This window comes from Neofelis nebulosa, chromosome 3 (genome assembly GCF_028018385.1).
Source record: "Neofelis nebulosa isolate mNeoNeb1 chromosome 3, mNeoNeb1.pri, whole genome shotgun sequence".
Classification (NCBI taxonomy): domain Eukaryota; kingdom Metazoa; phylum Chordata; class Mammalia; order Carnivora; family Felidae; genus Neofelis; species Neofelis nebulosa.
This window is the reverse complement of record NC_080784.1, coordinates 205,863,688-205,882,539: the sequence shown is the minus strand read 5'-3', so window position 1 is coordinate 205,882,539 and position 18,852 is coordinate 205,863,688. Positions and strand designations below refer to the sequence as shown.

Here is an 18,852-nt window from a genome sequence, read left to right as displayed (position 1 = left end):
TAAGGGAGCCTGGGTGGCACAGCTGGTTAAGCATCCGACTCTTGACCTCTGCTCAGGTCGCGATCTCAGTTTGTGGGATTGAGGCCCATGTTGCGTGGGCTCTGCACTGACAGCACCGTGCCAGCTTGGGAGTCTCTCTCTCTCTCTCTCTCTCTCTCTCTCTCTCTCTCTCTCCCCCTCTCTCTCTTTCCTGCTTGTTGTGCTCACACACTTTCTACAAGTAAATAAATAAGCTTTTAAAAAAAGAAAAATATGTACAACAACAACAACAAAGCTATAACGGGCCTTGTCAACAAGCTGGGTTGGTGCCCAAAAGCACATCCTTGGGAAAGGCCCAAGGCAAGCGGCAGACCGCAGGGCTGGGCCCCGGGCACTGGGTCTGAGTCTGGGGGAGAAGCCACGTGCCCCCTGCCCCCGCATGCCACGCTGTGCACAGAACACGAGTGACATCTCATGTCTGACACTGCCACTTGCCTTTTTGGTTTTGTCCACGTGGTGAGGCGGGCTTCCAACCCCACAGCCCCTATTCTAGAATAATCTGCAGCATGACAACTGGAGTGTCAGCAGACCAATCGTCTCCCTCAGAGTTCAGACACCTGTTAGAGGCTGCACATCCACCACGATCAGAATACGGACGGGGCACCAAGAGCAGTGGGGCACGGCCACGCCGGCCTCTCTGGGACTGAGCTGGACTGCTGGGCAGCAGGTCAGGCCTGACCCTGTGGGCGTGGCCAGAGGGCAGAGGCCAGAAGGCCAGGAGGGCCATTCCTGAGACTCACCGGTGCTTGAAGAGGAGGGGGCAGCCTGGCACTGCTCTGCCTGTCGCCTGCCCTCCACTTGGCCCCTCGGGTCCTCCCCCACAGTCTCAAGACACGTCCGCTAAATAGGGCCGCACAGATCTTGGGTCCAGCCACGACACAGGGCTCAGTGGGGGGACAGAGGCTGCCAGGGAAACACTGCCCCCAAAAGCCTTTCTGGTTCTGTGCACCCCTCCTCCAGATCTTTCCCCGTCTGTGACAAGTGAGTTTGCAGCCGGACCCTTCGGCAGCCCCTCCTCAGCCTGGCAAACGCCTCCCTGGGGGTCCACACGCTTTCTTGCTGGCCCTGAGGCAGCTCAGAGACCCTGGTCTCCCTCAGCCTTTGCCAGAGCCCCGTCCCTGGGGCCAAATGACAGAGGTCTGGACTCAGGCTCTCTGTGGGGCACTTGGGGCCAGGGATTCTCAGGGGTGTCAGTTCCCAGTCTGGGAGCATTCATCCCAGGGAAAACAACCCCAGCAAGTGTCCTCAGTCAGCGATGCCGGGGGAATGTATGAGGGGCCAGAGGCCATGGTCCTGGAGCTGGGTCCCTGCACACCTGACAGCTGGGCTCTCTGGAGCTTAGCCAGTCTGCCCCACCCGGCCAGGTCCCAGGGCCCCGAGTAGCCGCCTGCCGGAGGGTCAGTGCTCAGCTGCAGGGGCAGGAAGGCAGCTCCTATGTCGTCCCATGGCCTCTCGTTCAGCTAACAGGTGAGGAGACCAGACCTGGCCCCAGCTGCTGAGCACAAGTCCTCGGCCCATCTGTACTCAATCCTGAGCCACTGCTGGGCTCTGGGTGGTGCAGACTTCTCCCAACAGCAGAGAGGCTTCTTGGAGGCTCATGGGCACAGTCGGCAGGGAGTCCAGCAAGGAGGGGGCCACCGAACACGATCTGTCCCAGGACGTGCGACTCCCATCATTCCTTCCTCTCAAAGCTGAAACCAAGACCACAGAAGGTAACAGATACCCAGTGGGGTGGAACTTCTCCGGCTGGGAAGTTTTTCACTCTGTAAGTAGCACGCGGGTGCTCCCCCTGGGCTCCTGCGTGTGCTTAACTCACGGTCTGACGTCACCCTCGCCTCGCGCCTCCTCCAGAGCCACCAAGGACCCACCTCCACCGGGTGCTCCTGGCTAGTGTGTCTCACTCCCGCGTTTTGGGGTCACTCTGCCCAAACCCCTGCTTCTTGCCGCTCCACAGGGTAACTGCCGCACTGATGTGCCACGAGCTCCTTGCCTCCCACGCCCTCCTCTGACTCTTGATTTTCCTTCTGGAATACACTTCCCGGTCCTTGTGCAGCTTTCGTCTTCATCCAAAACTGTCTTCCATTTCATCCCGGTGCTGACGCAGCCCGGCAAGTGCCGTGCTCCCCAGGGCCCTCCCCCAGCCCAGCCTGGAGTCGGGGCCGGCGCCTGGGAAGGCTCCCCTTGCTCCCTGCCCCCGCCCCAAGTCCCATCAGATGCACCTTGACCCTCATCCCACCCTCCCGGCCTGCCCGTGAACTTCCGGAACCTCAGAGTGATCGCCTCACCCCTGCATGAGGCGGGTTGGTTTTTCATTTTTAATTCAATGACTCTCCCTCTCAGTCCTGGGAGATCTACAGGCTCTCCGTTCCCACACCTCGTTCTCGTGAGTCTGTTCGTGTTTTTACCATGCATTCCACATCAGACGCCGGGCGGGAGGGCCCCCCTCCGGACGGGTGAGTTTTACTCTGCCAGGTACCCCAGTGACACAGTGTGGGATAGGGTTTTCCTAGCTGCCTGTCACCCACGCCTCAGCTTCCTGTGTGAACCCCTCTAACCCACCCCTGCCCTGGAGCCATGCTTCCCCACTGCCACTACCCCCGCCCCCAGCCCTGGGCCACCACCGGAAGGCCATGCTTGCCCGCCCTGAACGCAGCTAACCCTCTAAAATGGTGCAAGAGACGCCTGTGACTTCAGGGCTAGGCCTCAGGAGACCCCTGCCATTCCCACTGGGGCACCAACACCATCGTGCAACCCCCCCCCCCCCACCGTCAGCCTCCTGGTGGACAGGAGGCCGTGCAGAGGGGGACCCAGCTGCCAGAGGGCATGGAAGGAGAGAGGTGACAGCCGCTGAGCCCCACCCACATGTGGCCCACAAAATGGGGTGACTGTTCTGGTTCTCAGGGCCATGCTCTCAGCCCTGGGGCCAGCTCGGTACAATTCTGCACTCCTGGGCACCCACCGTGGGGGCTGCGCCATCCACACGGACATTCCATGGGCACCCCAAGCGCCACGGTTCCCAGCTGGGCTCCCGGGCCCCTTGCCCCACCAGCCCTCCCCTACACCCTCATGTCCAGCTAACAGCACCCCTCAACCTCCCCACCGGGCCTTCCCATCCCAGAGTCCTGCCTGCCATGCCCTTACCTGAGCCTCAGCCAGGTCTCCGTCACCAGCCCCAGCTTCCAGTTCTCCCCCTGAATCGACTCCCTCCCCCTGAAGGATCTGATCCCATCAAGACTGTCACCACAAGTGACCTGCACCTGGTCCCTCCCCCTTCTGGCACCACACACACACACACACACACACACACCCTGGTGGGGCTGCCCTGCTCACTCTGCTGACTGCATCTGTCCCTCCAATCCCAGCTCCTCTGGGTCCTGGCCCCCTGGCCACCCCACCTGACAGCCCTGAAGGTGCCCACCAGCCAGCACCCTTGCGCCCATTGTGAGGGCTGCACTTGACCAGGACAGGCTCTCCCTGGGCAGCCCCAGGGGCTGCGGTGTGGTTTCAGAAATCTGCACACAGAACCCCTCGCCGCTGTCCTCCAGAAACCCCAAAACCGAGGGCCTGGAAGGGGTGGTTTCAAAGAGCCTCAGGGCGCCAAGCCCCGCCGGAGATGCATCTCCTGACCTTCCAGGAAAAGCCCCTTGACTGTCTCAAAAACTGCTACGATTCTCAAAAAAAAACTCTCAAAAACGGCTTAATTCCCTTTTTTATCGAGGTAAAATTCACCTAAGATACAATTAACCACCTTAAATACACATTTCAGGGGTATTTAGTGCTGTGCCACCACCACCTGTCTCCAGTTTTAAAACCTGTTTATTGCCCCAAAAGGAGCCTTGGACCCTCTGGCCATCGCCGCCCTTTTCCCACCCCTGCCAGCCACGACATACATTCTGTGTCTACAGACCTGCCCTCCGGGACAGTAGGGGAAGCAGAGTCGTAAAGTTTGTGTCCTTTTGTGTCTGGCTTCTCCACATGTCACATAATGACTTGAAGACTCATCCATATTATAACCTGAAGTTCCTTCCTTTTCCTGGTTGAATAATATTCCATCGTGTGGCTGGACCACACTTCAGTTCCTCACTCACTGTTGGTGGACACGTGGGCCACTTCCAACTTCTGTTACGCATAATGTTGCTATAAACGCGGGGATACGATTCTGAAACGTATCTGACATTGGGGGCACCTGGGTGGCTCAGTCTGTTGAGCGTCCACCTTCGGCTCAGGTCATGATCCAGGGGTTCATGAGCTCAAGCCCCTCGTCAGGCTCTATGCTGCCAGGGCAGAGTCGTCTTCAGATCCTCTGCCCCCCGCCCCTCCCCAGCTCACACTCCCTCTCTGTGTCTCAAAAATATAATGCATCCAACAATGAAGTAGTTGATTCCGCTTTTAAGCTTTTTTTGTAATTACAATATCCCTAAAAATAATAGGAAACATTCTCAAAAACTAAACACCCAACAAACGGCTGCCCCAAAGACACCACCCCCAGGGGTAGGTATGCGCTCCGTTTTCTCCAAGCACCCAGTGTATGACGGCCGCAGTCGTGGGGGAGCTTGGGGGGTCCCCGCAGGGCAGAGACTCACAGAGCCCCCGTGCAGAGCTCTAAGGAGCCCTCAGCCATGAAGGCAGCCCCACTTGAAGTGCCCCCAACATTCCCCTGCCCCCACCCTGCACAAAACAAGGAGAAATGGAAGAGCCTCAAAACACTTACTGTAAGAAAGAAAAAAACCTCCCATTCATCTCACCCAACTACTCTACATAAATTATCATAATATGAAACATTCTATTCTACTTTGCTTTATCTATTCAGATCAGTAAAAACAAAAAAGAATCCATTCATTTTTGTCTTCTTCCTTCAAACACTTAAACTGCCCATCAATACCTAAGTTTCTTTTCATTCCAACTGTGAAAAGTACAAAACCAAATGCTTCATCAAACCAGACTCATGTAAACGCTGGTGACGGCTTCAGTTCCTTCCTGCAGGAGAGGCACAGCTCAGGGCAGCCGCACTTGCCAATTCCAGCTCCGGGGCCCAACAGACCGGAGTTCAAATCTAGCTTTCCCTCTTCCCGGCTGTGAAGGTTCCAACAAGTTAAGATCTCGTCCCTGACATCTCGTTTGTAAAACAGGAACATCAAATGTTCACAAGCACCCCCACAACCTCAGCGCCAACAGAGACCTATGCCCCCAGGCTGTCACTTACACCCAGCCCCTCTGCCTTGGCCACCCCATGGCTCTGGAGTCCTTTCCTGGATCCTGAGCCTCCAGCTGAGGAGGGGTGATGGGGCGGGGACAGGACACAGGAGGATGGCCTGAGAGGTTGGGGGCCAGACCTGACACAGCAGAGCCCACTGATGCCCGCTCTGGCTGAAATTCAGCCCTGGGTTCTCCTTCAAAGGCAATGCCAGGGCAGTGGATCAGCACCTGGCCGCATCTCGGCCCAGGGAGGGCACAGGAGACGGCATCATTGTTACTCATCGCCGGCATTTGTAATGCCTGAAGCATCCTGAGTCAGGTCCTGTTTCTAGCAACCCAGGACCGGACATGCCACAGAAAGGGAGGCAGGGTGCACCTTCTAAGACACTCTCACTCTTGGGGTGCCTGGGTGGCTCAGTCAGTTGAGCGTCTGACTCTTGATCTTGGCTCAGGTCTGACTTCACGGTTCGTGGGTTTGAGCCCCACATCATGCTCTGTGCTGAAAACATGGAGCCTGCTTGGGATTCTCTCTCCCTCTCTCTGCCCCTCCCTCGCACTCTCTCTGTCTCTCAAAAATGAATAAATAAACTTAAAAAAAAAAGATACTTCACTCTCATAATAACCTGGAAGTCACTGGAAAGCCTCAGTGACCGCTCAGACCCCATAAAACGCTCCATGGGTGGTCTTACATTAAGTCCACACCCAAGAGCGCTGCTGACATTGACACCGTCATCTGTTGAGCCGCTCCTGTGAGCGTCCGACAGAGATGACCAAGTTCCACGCAGCAGGTCCCGTCACCCCACCTGACAAACAGGGAAACTGAGGCACAGGGCCAGGCAGGGACGGGGGAGGATTCCCACCCAGGCCCCAGTGCCTGCTGCCCTGTCTGCAGCTTCGTGCTATTTATGCCAGAGCGGGCAGCGAGGTCAGCCCAGGGAGACAGGAGAGAAACACGGGGACCCGCGGCTTTCGGCGTATGCGTTTGTCTTCCAGCTGGGACCCGCTCACCGTGTTCCCCTTTGCTGGGCACAGGGCATGCCACGTAGGAGCCGTGGCTGCCCAGTGCTGTCACCCCAAAGGAGACAAAACCACAGCTCTGCCGTCAAGAACTGCAAATGACCGCTGAGTCACGTATACGCCCTTAGATGGGCATCTTTACACAGTTAAAAGAAGCCTGTCTTCTGATCTGGGGACTCCCGGCAGGGCAGCGTTAGGAGAGGCATCAAAGCATCCTGACGTTACCCATCCTTCTGCAGGTAGAAGGAAATTACCTAACAGGCCTCCCGTTCGGAGAGGGGGGCAGTCCGCTGACTCCGGCTCCCTCCCCGCCACGCCACTGCCTGCGGACTCCGAGCCCAGAGATCAATCAGGCAACACTCAAGACTCCCGGCCTGTGACTCGCCCATTTCACAGTCACCATCAGAACAGGAACGTTTCCCGTTACTGTGCTCCTCTGACTGTGAAGTGCAGACCCTGAGCGATGACATAAGAGCTGGCACAGAGACTGACACTCACCATCCGTCAGCCACTCAGCCCCTCCCTGGCCCTGCAAATGCCAGGGGCACAGGGCTGGGCGTGTGAAGCCACACACAGAAATACAGCGAAGCCTCGGAAACGAGATGGGGACCTCCCCCTGAGTCACTCCCTACCCAAGCAGGTGGGCTCCATAAACCACCTTCAGGGATGGGCACCTCTCAGGCCCTCCCATTTGCCCATAGCCTCCAAGTGCTGAGGCATCCGAAGGAAAGCTCTCCGGAGGGGCGGCCAGATGGGGCAGCAGGGAGGAGGGCCCGTGCCTTCTGAATCCTGGGATGACAGCGATGGGTGTGTGGGCCAGCCCAGCCTGCTGTGACTCAGCACTGCCGAGCATCCTTCCCAGGACTGCGCGAGCCCCCTCTGTGCCAGGCACCTGCTGGCGGAGGGAGCTCAGCCTCAGCACAGCCTGCGTGGCCAGGCTTTCCGGAACACTGGCTTTCCAGTAGCTCACCTCAGAGAGGAATGTGTTCCTCCAAGGATGGCCTCAGCTGTGGCCGGGCACTCAGAGTTTATCAGCAGGAAACGCAGCCTGGCTAGAAGTTCACATTAAAACCCCAAGCTCCTGAAACAGTGTCTGTACCTGGCACCAGGATCCAACATGGCACTGCGAGGTCAGCAGCTCGCTTCCCAGCCAGGCAGAGCAGGGAATTCGAGGCACGTGCTGATACTGCCCTCGCAGACCCAAGAGCAGCAGGACCCAGGTTGAGGGAAGACTACCCATCTCACCAGCTTCCGCTGTAAGCCCTCCCACAGCCCTGGGGTCTGCCAATGCCCTGGCTGGATTTCTCCAGGTCTCTGTCGGGGAGTCCCGAAAGGATGAGGGGCTATGCAACGTCTCTGCACTTTGGGGGCCATGCAGACACAAACCCAGGCCCTTCCCATGGCCCTGTGACCTGCTGGTTTAATACCTGAAGGACTCCTACCTGCTATGGCATTTCCAGGGTCCTGCGCCCCGCCAGGTGGTCAAGGAACAGAGGGTCAGCTCCACGCCCATGACCAGGGGGCCTGGGACTCTGGAAACCAGGAGGGACCGTGGACAGGGCTCTAGACGCCCTGGTCCACTGAGGCTGGGTTAAGTTGCAAACACCCTATCTGGATGTACGCTCGGGCAGACTTCACAAAGCTCGAAGGGTCCTTCTTACAAAAAGCACACGTGCCCATCACATTACCCGGGCTTCTGAGAAGGCTATGTCATCTCTGACCTGAACCCAGGGTACTGACAGTTCCCAGATAAACATCAGTCACTAAAGCACTGTATTCACAAGGAATGTTAATGACCCACATCCCAGGAGTCGTTTGGGGGTACAGACGAGAGAGGGCTTCATGGAGCGCAGGGCGGAGCATGGTAACCCCCCACCCAGCTGGACAGTATCACCTACCCACCCATCAATTCTTCCTCAAAGATGGAAAACACGATTTGACCTGTACCATCATTAGGATGCTCTTTAATGACGGCTGAGCTATCCTGGCTGGGCCTGGTCTGGGGCCCCCTTCCACTATGCCAGGATTTCACCCTTTAGCACAGTGACCAGGCGTCAACAAGAAAGCGATAACCCAGCAAGAAACACAAGTATTAACACTTTCGTTTCAAATGGAGATACCAATTATTCCAAAAGGTTTCACCTTCTTAAAGTTCACTCTTTCTTGGAAGGACTTTCCCTAAACAAAAGTCAAAAAAGCTTGTCACCAACATCACAAAGGGCAGGCTGATAAGCTTTCCCACACATTCCTTTCCTATCCAGCTTTCACAGTCCAGATAATACTGACAAATCCTGAACACTTCACATGAAGAGAAATTATAGTGTTTAAAAGATGGCCTTGAAGAAAATAAATGGAAATATGAGAGATGGGTAATGTCATTTTAACGTTAAACTACTATATTATACATCAAGGCTTTTTTTTTAAACCCAACTGAGGTAGTTATTAATGATTCAGATATCAAAAATTTTAAGTGTCAGAATGTTTTAAAGCACTTCTGAATCCTTTTTAGAACTGCGAGAACAATGAATATTTTTGGCTCCACAATATTTTCCACTGCACTGTAATGAACAAGAAGCTTGGTGTTCAGTTTTAGACCAAAGCAGGGATTAAATCAAGAATGCAGTTTGAATTGTGTATCTATCTAAATACAAAAGTGAAAAAAACAAATCGTAACTGCAGGCAACAGTCTCCCCCAGACACATTCCCCCGCAGCTAACTCTCACACCTCTTGTCCTCCAGCCTGGAATCTTCCCAGCACTGACTCTGTGCTCACCTGTCCCAAATGGATTAAATTAGAAAGGTAAGGGAACCAGAAAATTCAATTCATAATCCAAGACAAAAGTCTGAGCTTTGGTTTGAAAAATGAAAAGCTACTGGGGTGACCTAATATGCTCCAACTCTTCAAACAATCAAGATATTTAACTCCAAAGACAGATCCCAAACAAGAGACCGCCCAAGCTCAAGCTGACTGCGGGGCACCACGCCAAGGCCAGACGCAAAGATCTCAGATGGACGTGTGTCTCAAGTCCAAGGCTCAGGGACAAATATCAGATGTGACCTGACACAAAGCACCAGCCCTCCCTTCTCCGCTGCACCATTGTGACTGGTTAACACCGGCCCTCCACCCAGCCCCCGTCGGCCCCTGGAGCTTGTCTTAGAAGGGCAGCTGCCTGCTGGAGAGGGAAACTTAGGGGTACCATTCTCCATTCCAGGGCACAACCTCAAGGGCAGTATTGTTTTCCACCTTTGAAGACTTTCCCCTCAGCTGAAACTGTGCAGCTATTAATGAAACAGAGAGCACACCATTGCTCTTCCTCCCCTTGCAATAAGACAACACGGTTAGTGATCCTGAAATCAAGGCCGACTCCGGAGCCACAGCTGGAACCTGGACTTCTGACAAAAGTGTTTTTGGAAACACCAGAATGTTACCTGACCTATGATACATTTCCCTGCCAGCCTCTGCTGGCATATACCTTGAAACAGTAACACTACTGTCCACCCTAGATATGACCTTTTGACAAGAGGACTTGATTTTTCCTTAACCGGAGACAAAAGTCACACACACACAAAGCCATTCCTTGTACAGATATCCTATGCAGTGGCTGTCACCTCCCCCTGACAACCCCCCGGCAGGACAGCAGGAGGGCTGAGACTGGCCTTAGGGGAGACTGCAGTGAGGAGCGGGTGGGTAGAAAATGACCAGGGAGGTCCCAAACCACAGGGAGCCAGGAAGCACCAGGGTCGCACCAAGCCACCACCACCCCCACCCCCCCACCACCACCACGGATAAGGAGCTGCTACAGGACAAGGTTGGGAGGCCAGTGGCTGTACCTGACGGGGAAGAACCGAATCCTCTCTGGGGGAGGCCAAGGCGGAGCAAGGAGCACCACAGGCATCCTAATCCTTCAGCCCAACACTCCGGAGAAATCTCCGACCCCAAACACCACGAAGCACAAGCTTTCAGGTCCCTGGGCTCGTCCCCTAGACCCCGGTCTCCCCAAACAGATCTGCTGCCTCCCGGAACCGCGCACCAGGAGGGCACGGATTTAAAGAAACCCCCACCCTGAGAGACCACCCATGTGGGGGAGGGAGGGCGGGGAAGCCCAATCCAGAAAAGCGGTCCAACCCTGGGTCGTCAGTGACACTGTGGCCTCGATGTCCCCTGGTCGCCTCGGTGACCCCACCCCAGCGTCATCGCCCTCAGCCAAGACCCCAGCGCCTCCGCCTGCCCGCTGCGCCGGCCGGCAGCTTGTAGCCCCGGACCCCAAAGGCGCCCCCAGGACTCTGGGCCCCGCGCCACGTACCGCGGCCCCCGGCCCCGCGCTGTCCACAGCGGACACGAGCCCGGGCCGCCGGCGGGACGCAGCGCCCGCAGTGCGACTGGCGCAGCCGCCAGCCGGCGACCCCGCGGGCGAGGGGGGCACCCGTTCTGGATTGGGGAGCACGCGGGTGGGCGCGGGCCAAGGACCCGGCCGAGGTGCGGGTCAGTGCTGGTTCGGGAAGGCAGGGCCGGGGCCGTGCGATGGGGATCCGCTCTGCACACAGGGTAGGAGGGGTCAGCCCGGGACCCGGGGAGAGGAAAGTGGGGGTCCGCTCCAGAACCTGGTAGAGGTGGAGCGAGGGTCTCTTCCGGAGCGCAGGGCGAGGCTGGGGAGTACAGTCCGGGCACAGGATAACGGGGACGGGCAGAAGAGGAATGAGGCGGTCCCCCACCACCACCCCGGTTCAGGCAGCAGGGTTGAAAAGGTCCTTCCGGGACGCAGGAGAAGTAGGAGGGGGTCGGCTTCGGGCTGCGGGTCGGGGACCCCGAGGTGCGAGCGCGGCGCCCAAGCAGGACGGGGATGAGCAGGGAGCGGAACGCGCCCTGGCCGCGGGCAGAGGAGGGAAAGCGCGCCCCGGCCGGAGCGCGGCGGCAGGAGGGTCAGTCTAGGACCTGGCTTAGGAAGGGGTGGGGGAGGCGGGACCCGCCGCAGGGGTCCCGGCACCGTGCGCGCGGGTCGCCGAGCGGAGCGGAGGTGTCGGCGGCCGGCGAGAGAGGGGTCTGCCTGGGCAGAGAGGGACGGGCGCTCACCTTGGGTTTGTACAGCCACTTTCGGAACCTGTTCATCATCGCCGCGCCGGCCCGGCCCCGCGGCCCTCGCCTCCGCAGCGCTGCGCCCGGCCCGGCTGCGGCGCGGGGCGGACGCGGGGGCAGGGCCGGGCCGGGGCCCGCGCGGTCCCTGGGCGGCTGGCGTGAGCGGAGCCGGGCGCGGGGCGGGCGGAGGGCGGCGGACAGGTGCGCGGGGCAGGTGCGCGGCCGGAGCTGCTCCGCGAGCGGCGCGCAGGGCGGACCCGCAGCCCCGCTGCAGGCGGACGGGCGCACGGGCGGACGCGGGCACGCGGGCGCCGGCTCCTCGCGGCTCACTGGCACCCCGCGCCTCGCCGGCCACCGCGCCGCGCGCCGCACATGCGCCGACGCGCCGCGAGCCCCCTGCCCGCCGCCAGCAGCCGAGGCCGCCCAATCCCGCGGCGCCGTGCCGCGCCCCACCCGAGGCGCGCTCCCCGCCGGAGGGCGACCCGGAGCTCCCGGTGAGGGCGAAAAACTACAAGTCCCGACGGGCATTGGGGGGAGGCGGGGCCCTGGGCGCGGCGTCCTTGGCCGCACAGCGGGCGCTGTGCATTCTGGAGCTTGTAGTCTTCCCGCCGGCGGCGCCGGTGCGTGGCTCCGGTTGCTAGGTGACGACGCCCAAACTGCACCCCGGCGCGAGCTCCCCCTGTCCGGGTGGTGGCAGAGGTCCCGGCTGAACAGAAGAAGTGAAGTGGGGGACCCGCTGCGACTTGCGAGACCCGCCGCACCCGCTGGCCCTGGCATCTGCTGTGGCGGCGGGTGGAGGTGGGACGGAAGGTTTGGCGGCAGGAGCTCCTGTGAAGCCAGCACACAGGTAGGAGGGGGAAGGGAGCAGGTGGAACCCGACAGGGAGGAGGGCGAGGCGCGTTTCCTCAGCATCAGCACCTCTCTCCAACAACTTCCCACGATCAGTCCTCATCTCCTGCTTCCCATCTTCTTACTTTCGCTAATTTTGGTCTTCTTCCCAGATCCTTGATTAAAGTGAACGGTGCTTTTTTTTTTTTTTTTAATCGCCACAATAAACGGTGCTTTTTAAAAAGATATTCATCCATATTCACTATTGCCCCCAATGGTGCCCTAATTTGGGTCCATTAAGATAATCACCAAAATCTGAGAACCTGTTTATGTGGCAAGCAGAGAGCTAAAAACCTATGTTGAGTACAAGACACTTTAAATTCCCACTGACAGCTGAAGAAACTGAGGCACAAAGAGGCTGCTGTGTTCTTATCTGTAGGAAGAGGATCCAGATCACAGTTGGCGCTCCCGCAACAGCTTGGAGCTTTCCCTGTCCCCACCCACCACCGCTTCTCTGAGTGTTCTGAGATGTGCAGATTTGGGGTGCGGGGAGTAGAAGTAACTTCTCCCTTGGTAGAGAATTCATTCTCTGAGACTCGTTGGCCCAGGGTCTCAGGGCTCGGGTGGTTCTGGACTGGAGTGGTCCGCGGAAGTGCGTGTGAGTCTCCCCAGAGGCAGCTTCTGAGGCTTCCGTGTGTGCTGGTGGTGGGCCATGTTCTCTTCTGAGTGCCTGGCTAATCTTGCCCACTCCCCTCTAGCTGCCACCCACTCTGCTCCCTTAGGTTGCCAGCACACAGACCCCACCCCGTCCCCATTGCCTCCTATCTCCGATTCTTTTCGCCTTTTCTCTCCTGAGCCTGCTCTGATCGGGCTTTCACCCAACTCCCTCTCCCAAGTTCTTCATCAAAGTCATCCTTGACCCTGATGTTGTTAAATCCAATGATTGGAGCTCAGCCCCGTCTCTTCCTTGAACCGTTAGCAGCAGGCAGCTCAGCTGAGTGCTCTCCTCCCGGACACGGCGTCCTCAGTTGGCTGGAACAGATCACACTCCAGTGGTTGCTCCTTCTCAGTCTTCTGGGCAGGGGCCTCCTCTGCTTCCCAACCTCCTGACACTAAAGCCCGGGACTCAGTCCTTGGAATTTCTTCTTCTTATTTTTTTTAATGTTTATTTATGTTAGAGAGAGAGAGAGAGAGAGAGAGAGAGAGAGAGAGAGGGGAAAGACACAGAATCAGAAGCAGGCTCCAGGCTCTGAGCTGTAGGCACAGAGCCCAAGGCGGGGTTTAAACTCACAAGCCATGAGATCATGACTTGAGCCAAAGTTGGACGCTTAACCGGCTAAGCCACCCTGGTGCCCCAGACCTTGGAAACTCTTCTATCCACTCCTTCCTTGGGTGATTTCCTGCAGTCACATGGTCTGGTAAACACCCATTTTCTCCTGACGTTTCCAAAACTTACATGTCCAGCCTGAACATCACCCTGGGACTGCAGACCCCTTTACCCATTCTTTGCCAATGGATGTCTAACAAATCCCCACAAACTCAATGTGTCCAAATGGACTCTCAATCTTCACACATAAGACCTGCTCCTCCCCAGCCAGTGCTTCTAGCATAAGAACTCACTGTAGACAGTGGACTATTCTCCATGGTTCTGTCCTTCATTGACTCCAAGGCTAGGGCTGTCGTTGCTTGGGCAGAGGCTTTCTTCCTATCCTCCCCAGTTTGAAACTGTGTGCAGGAGGAAGGCTGACCTCGGAGAAGTGGGTGTATCAATTAAGATTAGGTTCAGCTATATGTAATGAAAAACCCAAAGACCAGAGAGGCCCAAGCAAGGTTGTTTATGTTTCCATAAAGGAGGTCAATGGGGAGCCAGTCCTAGAAGGTATAACAGCCACAAAAATGTCATCAGGGACGTGGACTCTTCTAGCTTTCTCTTCTGTCACCTTTAACATGTTTCCTCACAGTCCAGGATGGCTGCCTAAGTTCCTGCCATCACTTCCTGAGTCCAGCCAGCAGGAAGGAAAAGAGAAGAAGAGTATAAGCCTCTCCCTTTCAGAGAGACTTTGCAGAAGTCTCACATCCTTGTACTTCAGGGCATATCTCGCTGCTGGGGAGGCCAGGGAATGTCATCTTTCAGTTAGGCAGCAATAAACCCAAGTAAAACTCAGTGTTTTGTTATTCAGGAGGGAAGGGAGAGTGGAGATTAAAAAGCAACCAGCAAAACCTGCTGTGTGGGTCTATACTTTAAGCACAATCCGTCAGAGCATGACTTGGCAAAAATCCTTGGGAGATTTTTACTCGGAATTAAAAGCCAAGAAAAGAATTTATGTTAATTAACACACATTTTGTATCTGTGTAAATGAAGCCTCTCTAGTGGTTGAGGGTGTTGAACTGGTTTGTGTCTGATGAATTTAAATCTCCTGTCATCTCACTTCTGTCTATAAAGGATTTGCTAAGAAAAGAGAAGCTTTGGTCCAGCCCACCTTTAAAGTTTCCTTAAATTTGAGACAGTCAGGTCTTGATTCGTGGAGTTAAATCTTGGGAATTAAATACCACTTCCCATGTATCTGGTTTTACCCCATTAGAACAAAGCTGAGGTGCCAAGAGCATGTATCAGAATCAGAAGACTTTACCGCCTGTCTCCTACCCAAAAACGTCATTGTGTCCACTAAGCTCACAGGCTAATTTCAGTAAGAATGCAGGACTCAAGTGTCTCTTTTCCTGATTTCCACCCTCCTGGTGCACCTGCTCTGTGTCTCCTCTGCCCCAGGGGCCCTCAGGCCTGGTAGTGAGCCAGACTGCCAGGGACTAATGGTTCCAGCCAGCTGGGCTCCCCAGGGACCCGCCTCCTCCGCACAGCCCCTCACAGACTCCCCTCTGCATCCTCCACCTGGATCAGCCATTTGTTGCCTCCAGTTCTGTCCAGGCCCGCTCTGCATTGGGGACAGGGCTTGGCTGCCTCTCTGGCTCTTCTTGGACTTTGAGCCATCACCAAACGGCCTCTTGGAGCATCCTTTCTTCAGAATGTTCCAGCTCCGGGACAGGAGGGAGGGCAGGGAAGTCATCCTGCCTGAGGAACATCTCCCACTAAACGCGTGCAGACCGCCCACACTCACCACCCACAGCAGGTGCCGGAGGGAACCCTTTTCCTGCCGGTATCTGGTTCCTCCAGGCAGAGCTGTGTTCAGAGCAGACGCAGAAAGGTAGGGCCAAGGGCCAAACCCCATCCCGGGGCAGTGCCCCCAAGTGCCTGTTGGGGGAGGGGCGAAAAGACTGCATCCTCAACGTTGTTTCTGTAAAAATAGACTTTTTACTAGTTGTGCTCATTTCCTTGTGAGCTCCAGAATGTGTAAATGCTATTTTGCTTTACTATGTTGACATGGTGTCTCTTTCCCCCAGTTATGGCTCATCCTGAGATGTTACCGGGAATCTGGCAGAGTGGGTGTTTGGAGGGTTGCAGAACCAGCCTGGGGCTCAGGCTCCCACAGGCAGGAAGCGCTCCCTTGGGATGGGGAGCCTGACCCCCCCCCACCTCAACCCCCCAACTCAGCGTGGGGTTTGTTCTGTCCCACCTTTACTTGCTTAGTAAATATCTCGTGGGCATCCATTATTCTCCAATTAAACGAAACAGTGAAACCGAACTTGTTGAACTATAGGATCTGTGGAAGCAAAGGCTTGAATTAAAAAAGATCACTAATACAGGGGCACCTGGGGGGCTCAGTCGGTTGAGCTCAGGCTATGATCTCACGGTTCGTGGGTTCGAGCCCTGTGTTGGGCTCTGTGCTGACACTTTCAGCTTGACTGTTCTGCAGTTTGCATCCTGTCATTGACTCCGCAGACACCTCTGCAGCACTTGCTGGAGACCAGCTCTGGTTAAGCTGCTGGAGACCAGCTTGTGGACGCAGAAGTGGCACAGGAGGGTCCTGCGTCAGGTGCTCACGGTGCAGTGCGTCACATAGGTTTGGATGAGTTCAGAGGAGGCACGGAGAAGGGAAGAGCTAAGGGAGGAGGAAGCAGGCTCCCCAGGCGCTGATATTTGCATCAGGTGTTAAGGGATGCGTAGGAGCTCACCGGAGAGAGGAGAGGCGTGTTCAAGGTTCAGGAGATCCACGTGAAGGGGCTTGAGAGCCAGTGAGAATCCTGGGAAGACAGAGCTGGGGTACAGGACGGGAAGCAGGAGAAGGACCCCAGGAACTGTGAGGCCAGGCTGCGAAGGGGTAGGACGTGCTGGGTACCCCAAGAGTTGGGAGGATCTGTTAATGATGGCTGTTAGTGGAAGGACACTCCCCTGACCTGAGGCCACTCTCCCCCCAAACCTCCCTCACCTCAGAGAGTGGCATGCCATCTATCCCACCTGCCAGAGGCTCAGGCCGAAAGGGTCCTCCCGCCTTTCCCCCACACTGGAACACCTGCCCGGGAGGACAGTGGCTGTGCCGGGGGGTAAGGCGGAGGGCCAGGCCCGGGAGACCTGGTGAGTGGGTCTGTGGCCACTTGGTGCAGGCGGACTGGGTGATCCTCACCTGCAAATGTCCCACAGCCTCTCGGACGTGGGACCCGGGGCAAAGGGTTTGCCTGAACACAAATAACCAAGTACAGGGGCTCATCCAGAGGGGCCACAGGCAGCCTGTGGCCTCAAGACTTCCAAGCTCCATCCCATGCAGCGAGGCCTCTAATGCCAGATGAGGGGTGGTTAGTGTTGGGGGGGTGGCCCCCACTTTCTGTGGCCAGATGAGGGGTGGTTAGTGTTGGGGGGGGTGGCCCCCACTTTCTACGGCCTTTAAAATGTCCCTTTGTCCACTAGCTGCATGAGGCTGAGAAAAGTCAGATCTCGCTAGGGAAAAGATTGCAAACTATGGAAATAGATCTTTTCCAGAACTTCTCCCAGAGCCAATATTTCCTCCAGGGACATTCACTCAGTCTGCAAGCCAGGCCCCAGGGAGGAGTCCTAGCAGTACAGACTCCCACAGCAAGAAAAAAGAACTGATTGCACACCCCTCAATGCTACCTTTTGGCCCAGAGACACCTCGTGTCCCTCTGTGTGGTCAACAATGCCATCGCCAGGGGTGGGACATCAGAGCAGGGCAACCCACCCAGAGGAGGCGGCCAGGTCAGGGCCCTGACTGTAGGGGTCATGACTTCCTGCCTTCGGATAAGTTAAGTCACTTGTCCTCAGCTGCCCAGCAGACCTGGGACTCGGGCCAGGAGGACTGCACGGCATCCACAGCCTCGCGAGGCCTCGTCTGTACCCCTCCTGCCCCTCTGTCTCGGGCGCCGACCTCCTCGCTGCGGCCCTCACCTCGTCTTGCCTGTGTCCGAGGGTCAGGACCTGCTCCCACGGTCCAGCCAGCCTGCCCCTGGCAGATGAGAGAGGAGGGGCCAAGCCGGCCAGCCCCCTGCCCTCGAGCCACAGATGGGGACTGCTTCTGTTCCCAAAGGTGCTGTGTGGCCTGCTCTCCAGGTGGCCTGTCCCAGTGCTGAGGGGCGGACCTGGAAGAAACGAGTAGCTCAGTGTGTGTTCACAGTCAGCGATGCCGCCACCTGGCCGCACGTCAAAAGGGGGTCACCTGGCACGCGCTGGCCCCACGTCACCACCCGTCCTTCCGACCCCTGCACCTGCAAAGGCCAAAGTTTGGGCTCGGTGTAGGTGGTCCTGGTGAAGATAGGGACAGATGGATGAGCACACTGCTTTCAGTGCCTGCATGAAGGTGGCCAGTTCCTTTCTCCTGGGCCTGAGCCCACCTGACTCTAAGTGGCCCCTGGGGCAGTGACCGCAGCCAGGTCCTGCCAGCAGCTAGCTCACTCAGTACTGATGGTCATGCCCACTTTGGGGCAAGAACCGATGTAGAAATAGGGACTCAGCCCCCGCTGTGGTCCTCTGTGGGTCTCAGCCATTGCCCCCTGCAGTGTGCTCTCGTTTCGTGGAACCACTGACTGGTCTCCGAACCCGGACTCTCCTGAGGCTTGGTCTTCAGGGCCGGCACCTGGCATCAGGGCTTCGAGCCGGTTTCAGTGCGTTTCCCTGTTCCAAGAGGTCTGTCTTCTGGTCACATACGAGAGAGGCTCGTGCCGCTTCTGTCCCTGCACCACTAGGGCTGGGCGCCTGAGCGACCCGAGTCAGGCCTCAGGGCCGGGCGGTGCAGGGGCCCAGGTGTGCAGCCAGCAGAGCAGGGCAGGAGTCAAAGCCTCCTTCCCAGAGCGCTCAGCTCAAACCCGCTCGGGATGCTGCGCCAGGTGAGGGCTCCCCTGCTCTGGTGCCCCTGGCCTGCCTCCTGCTGTCACCTTCCTGGAAATGCCCCTGCTTCCCAGTCCCTTGTCTGCCCCTTTCTGGGCTCCCTCCGCAGGGCAGGGTGGAGGGCCTAGTCTTTCTGCTCGCGCTGTCCTTCTCCAGGTTGGAGATGGATTCCCTGCTGGGGGAGGAGGCTGGTCCGCACCCCTGTCCCCTCCTATGCCACCTGCTGTCTCCCTCGGTGACAAAAGCATTCAAGGCGCTCAAGAGCCCCGTCCACAGGGAGACCCCCACCCATCCTTCAGCCCTGGGACGTTCTCTCCCGTGACTCCTCTCTTCTCTTTGCTCGTGGGCATTTGGGCCTTTTGGAGTGGTTCCCTGGTTTTCTGGGTATTTTTCTCCCACTTTGTGTTTTCATCTTTTTATTCTCTCTTGGGAGATTTTCTCAACTGTACCTTCCACCTCTTCTATTTGT

At 57.1% G+C, this 18,852-nt stretch overlaps 3 protein-coding genes across 5 annotated transcripts in view; 2 read left to right on the top strand and 1 right to left on the bottom strand.

Annotated features, from left to right (window-relative positions):
* Positions 1-11,804, bottom strand: part of ZFYVE28 (zinc finger FYVE-type containing 28) — a 120,130-nt gene extending 108,326 nt beyond the window's left edge. The window contains exon 1 of one of the 3 annotated variants that reach the window (XM_058719623.1): positions 11,324-11,804. In XM_058719623.1, coding sequence (XP_058575606.1) covers positions 11,324-11,362 — 39 coding nt within the window. In that variant the 5' untranslated portion in view covers positions 11,363-11,804. Of the gene's footprint in view, positions 1-10,083; positions 10,280-11,323 lie in introns of those variants that run through there. The other 2 variants (XM_058719622.1, XM_058719624.1) reach the window with 2 other exon arrangements.
* RNF4 (ring finger protein 4) overlaps positions 1-18,852 on the top strand; it is a 170,742-nt gene that overhangs the window by 80,686 nt on the left and 71,204 nt on the right. The window lies entirely within an intron of this gene.
* Positions 12,057-18,852, top strand: part of CFAP99 (cilia and flagella associated protein 99) — a 42,344-nt gene continuing 35,548 nt past the window's right edge. The window contains exon 1 of the mRNA XM_058719639.1: positions 12,057-12,173. The gene's annotated coding sequence lies outside the window, so the exon portion shown is untranslated. The remainder of the gene's footprint in view (positions 12,174-18,852) is intronic.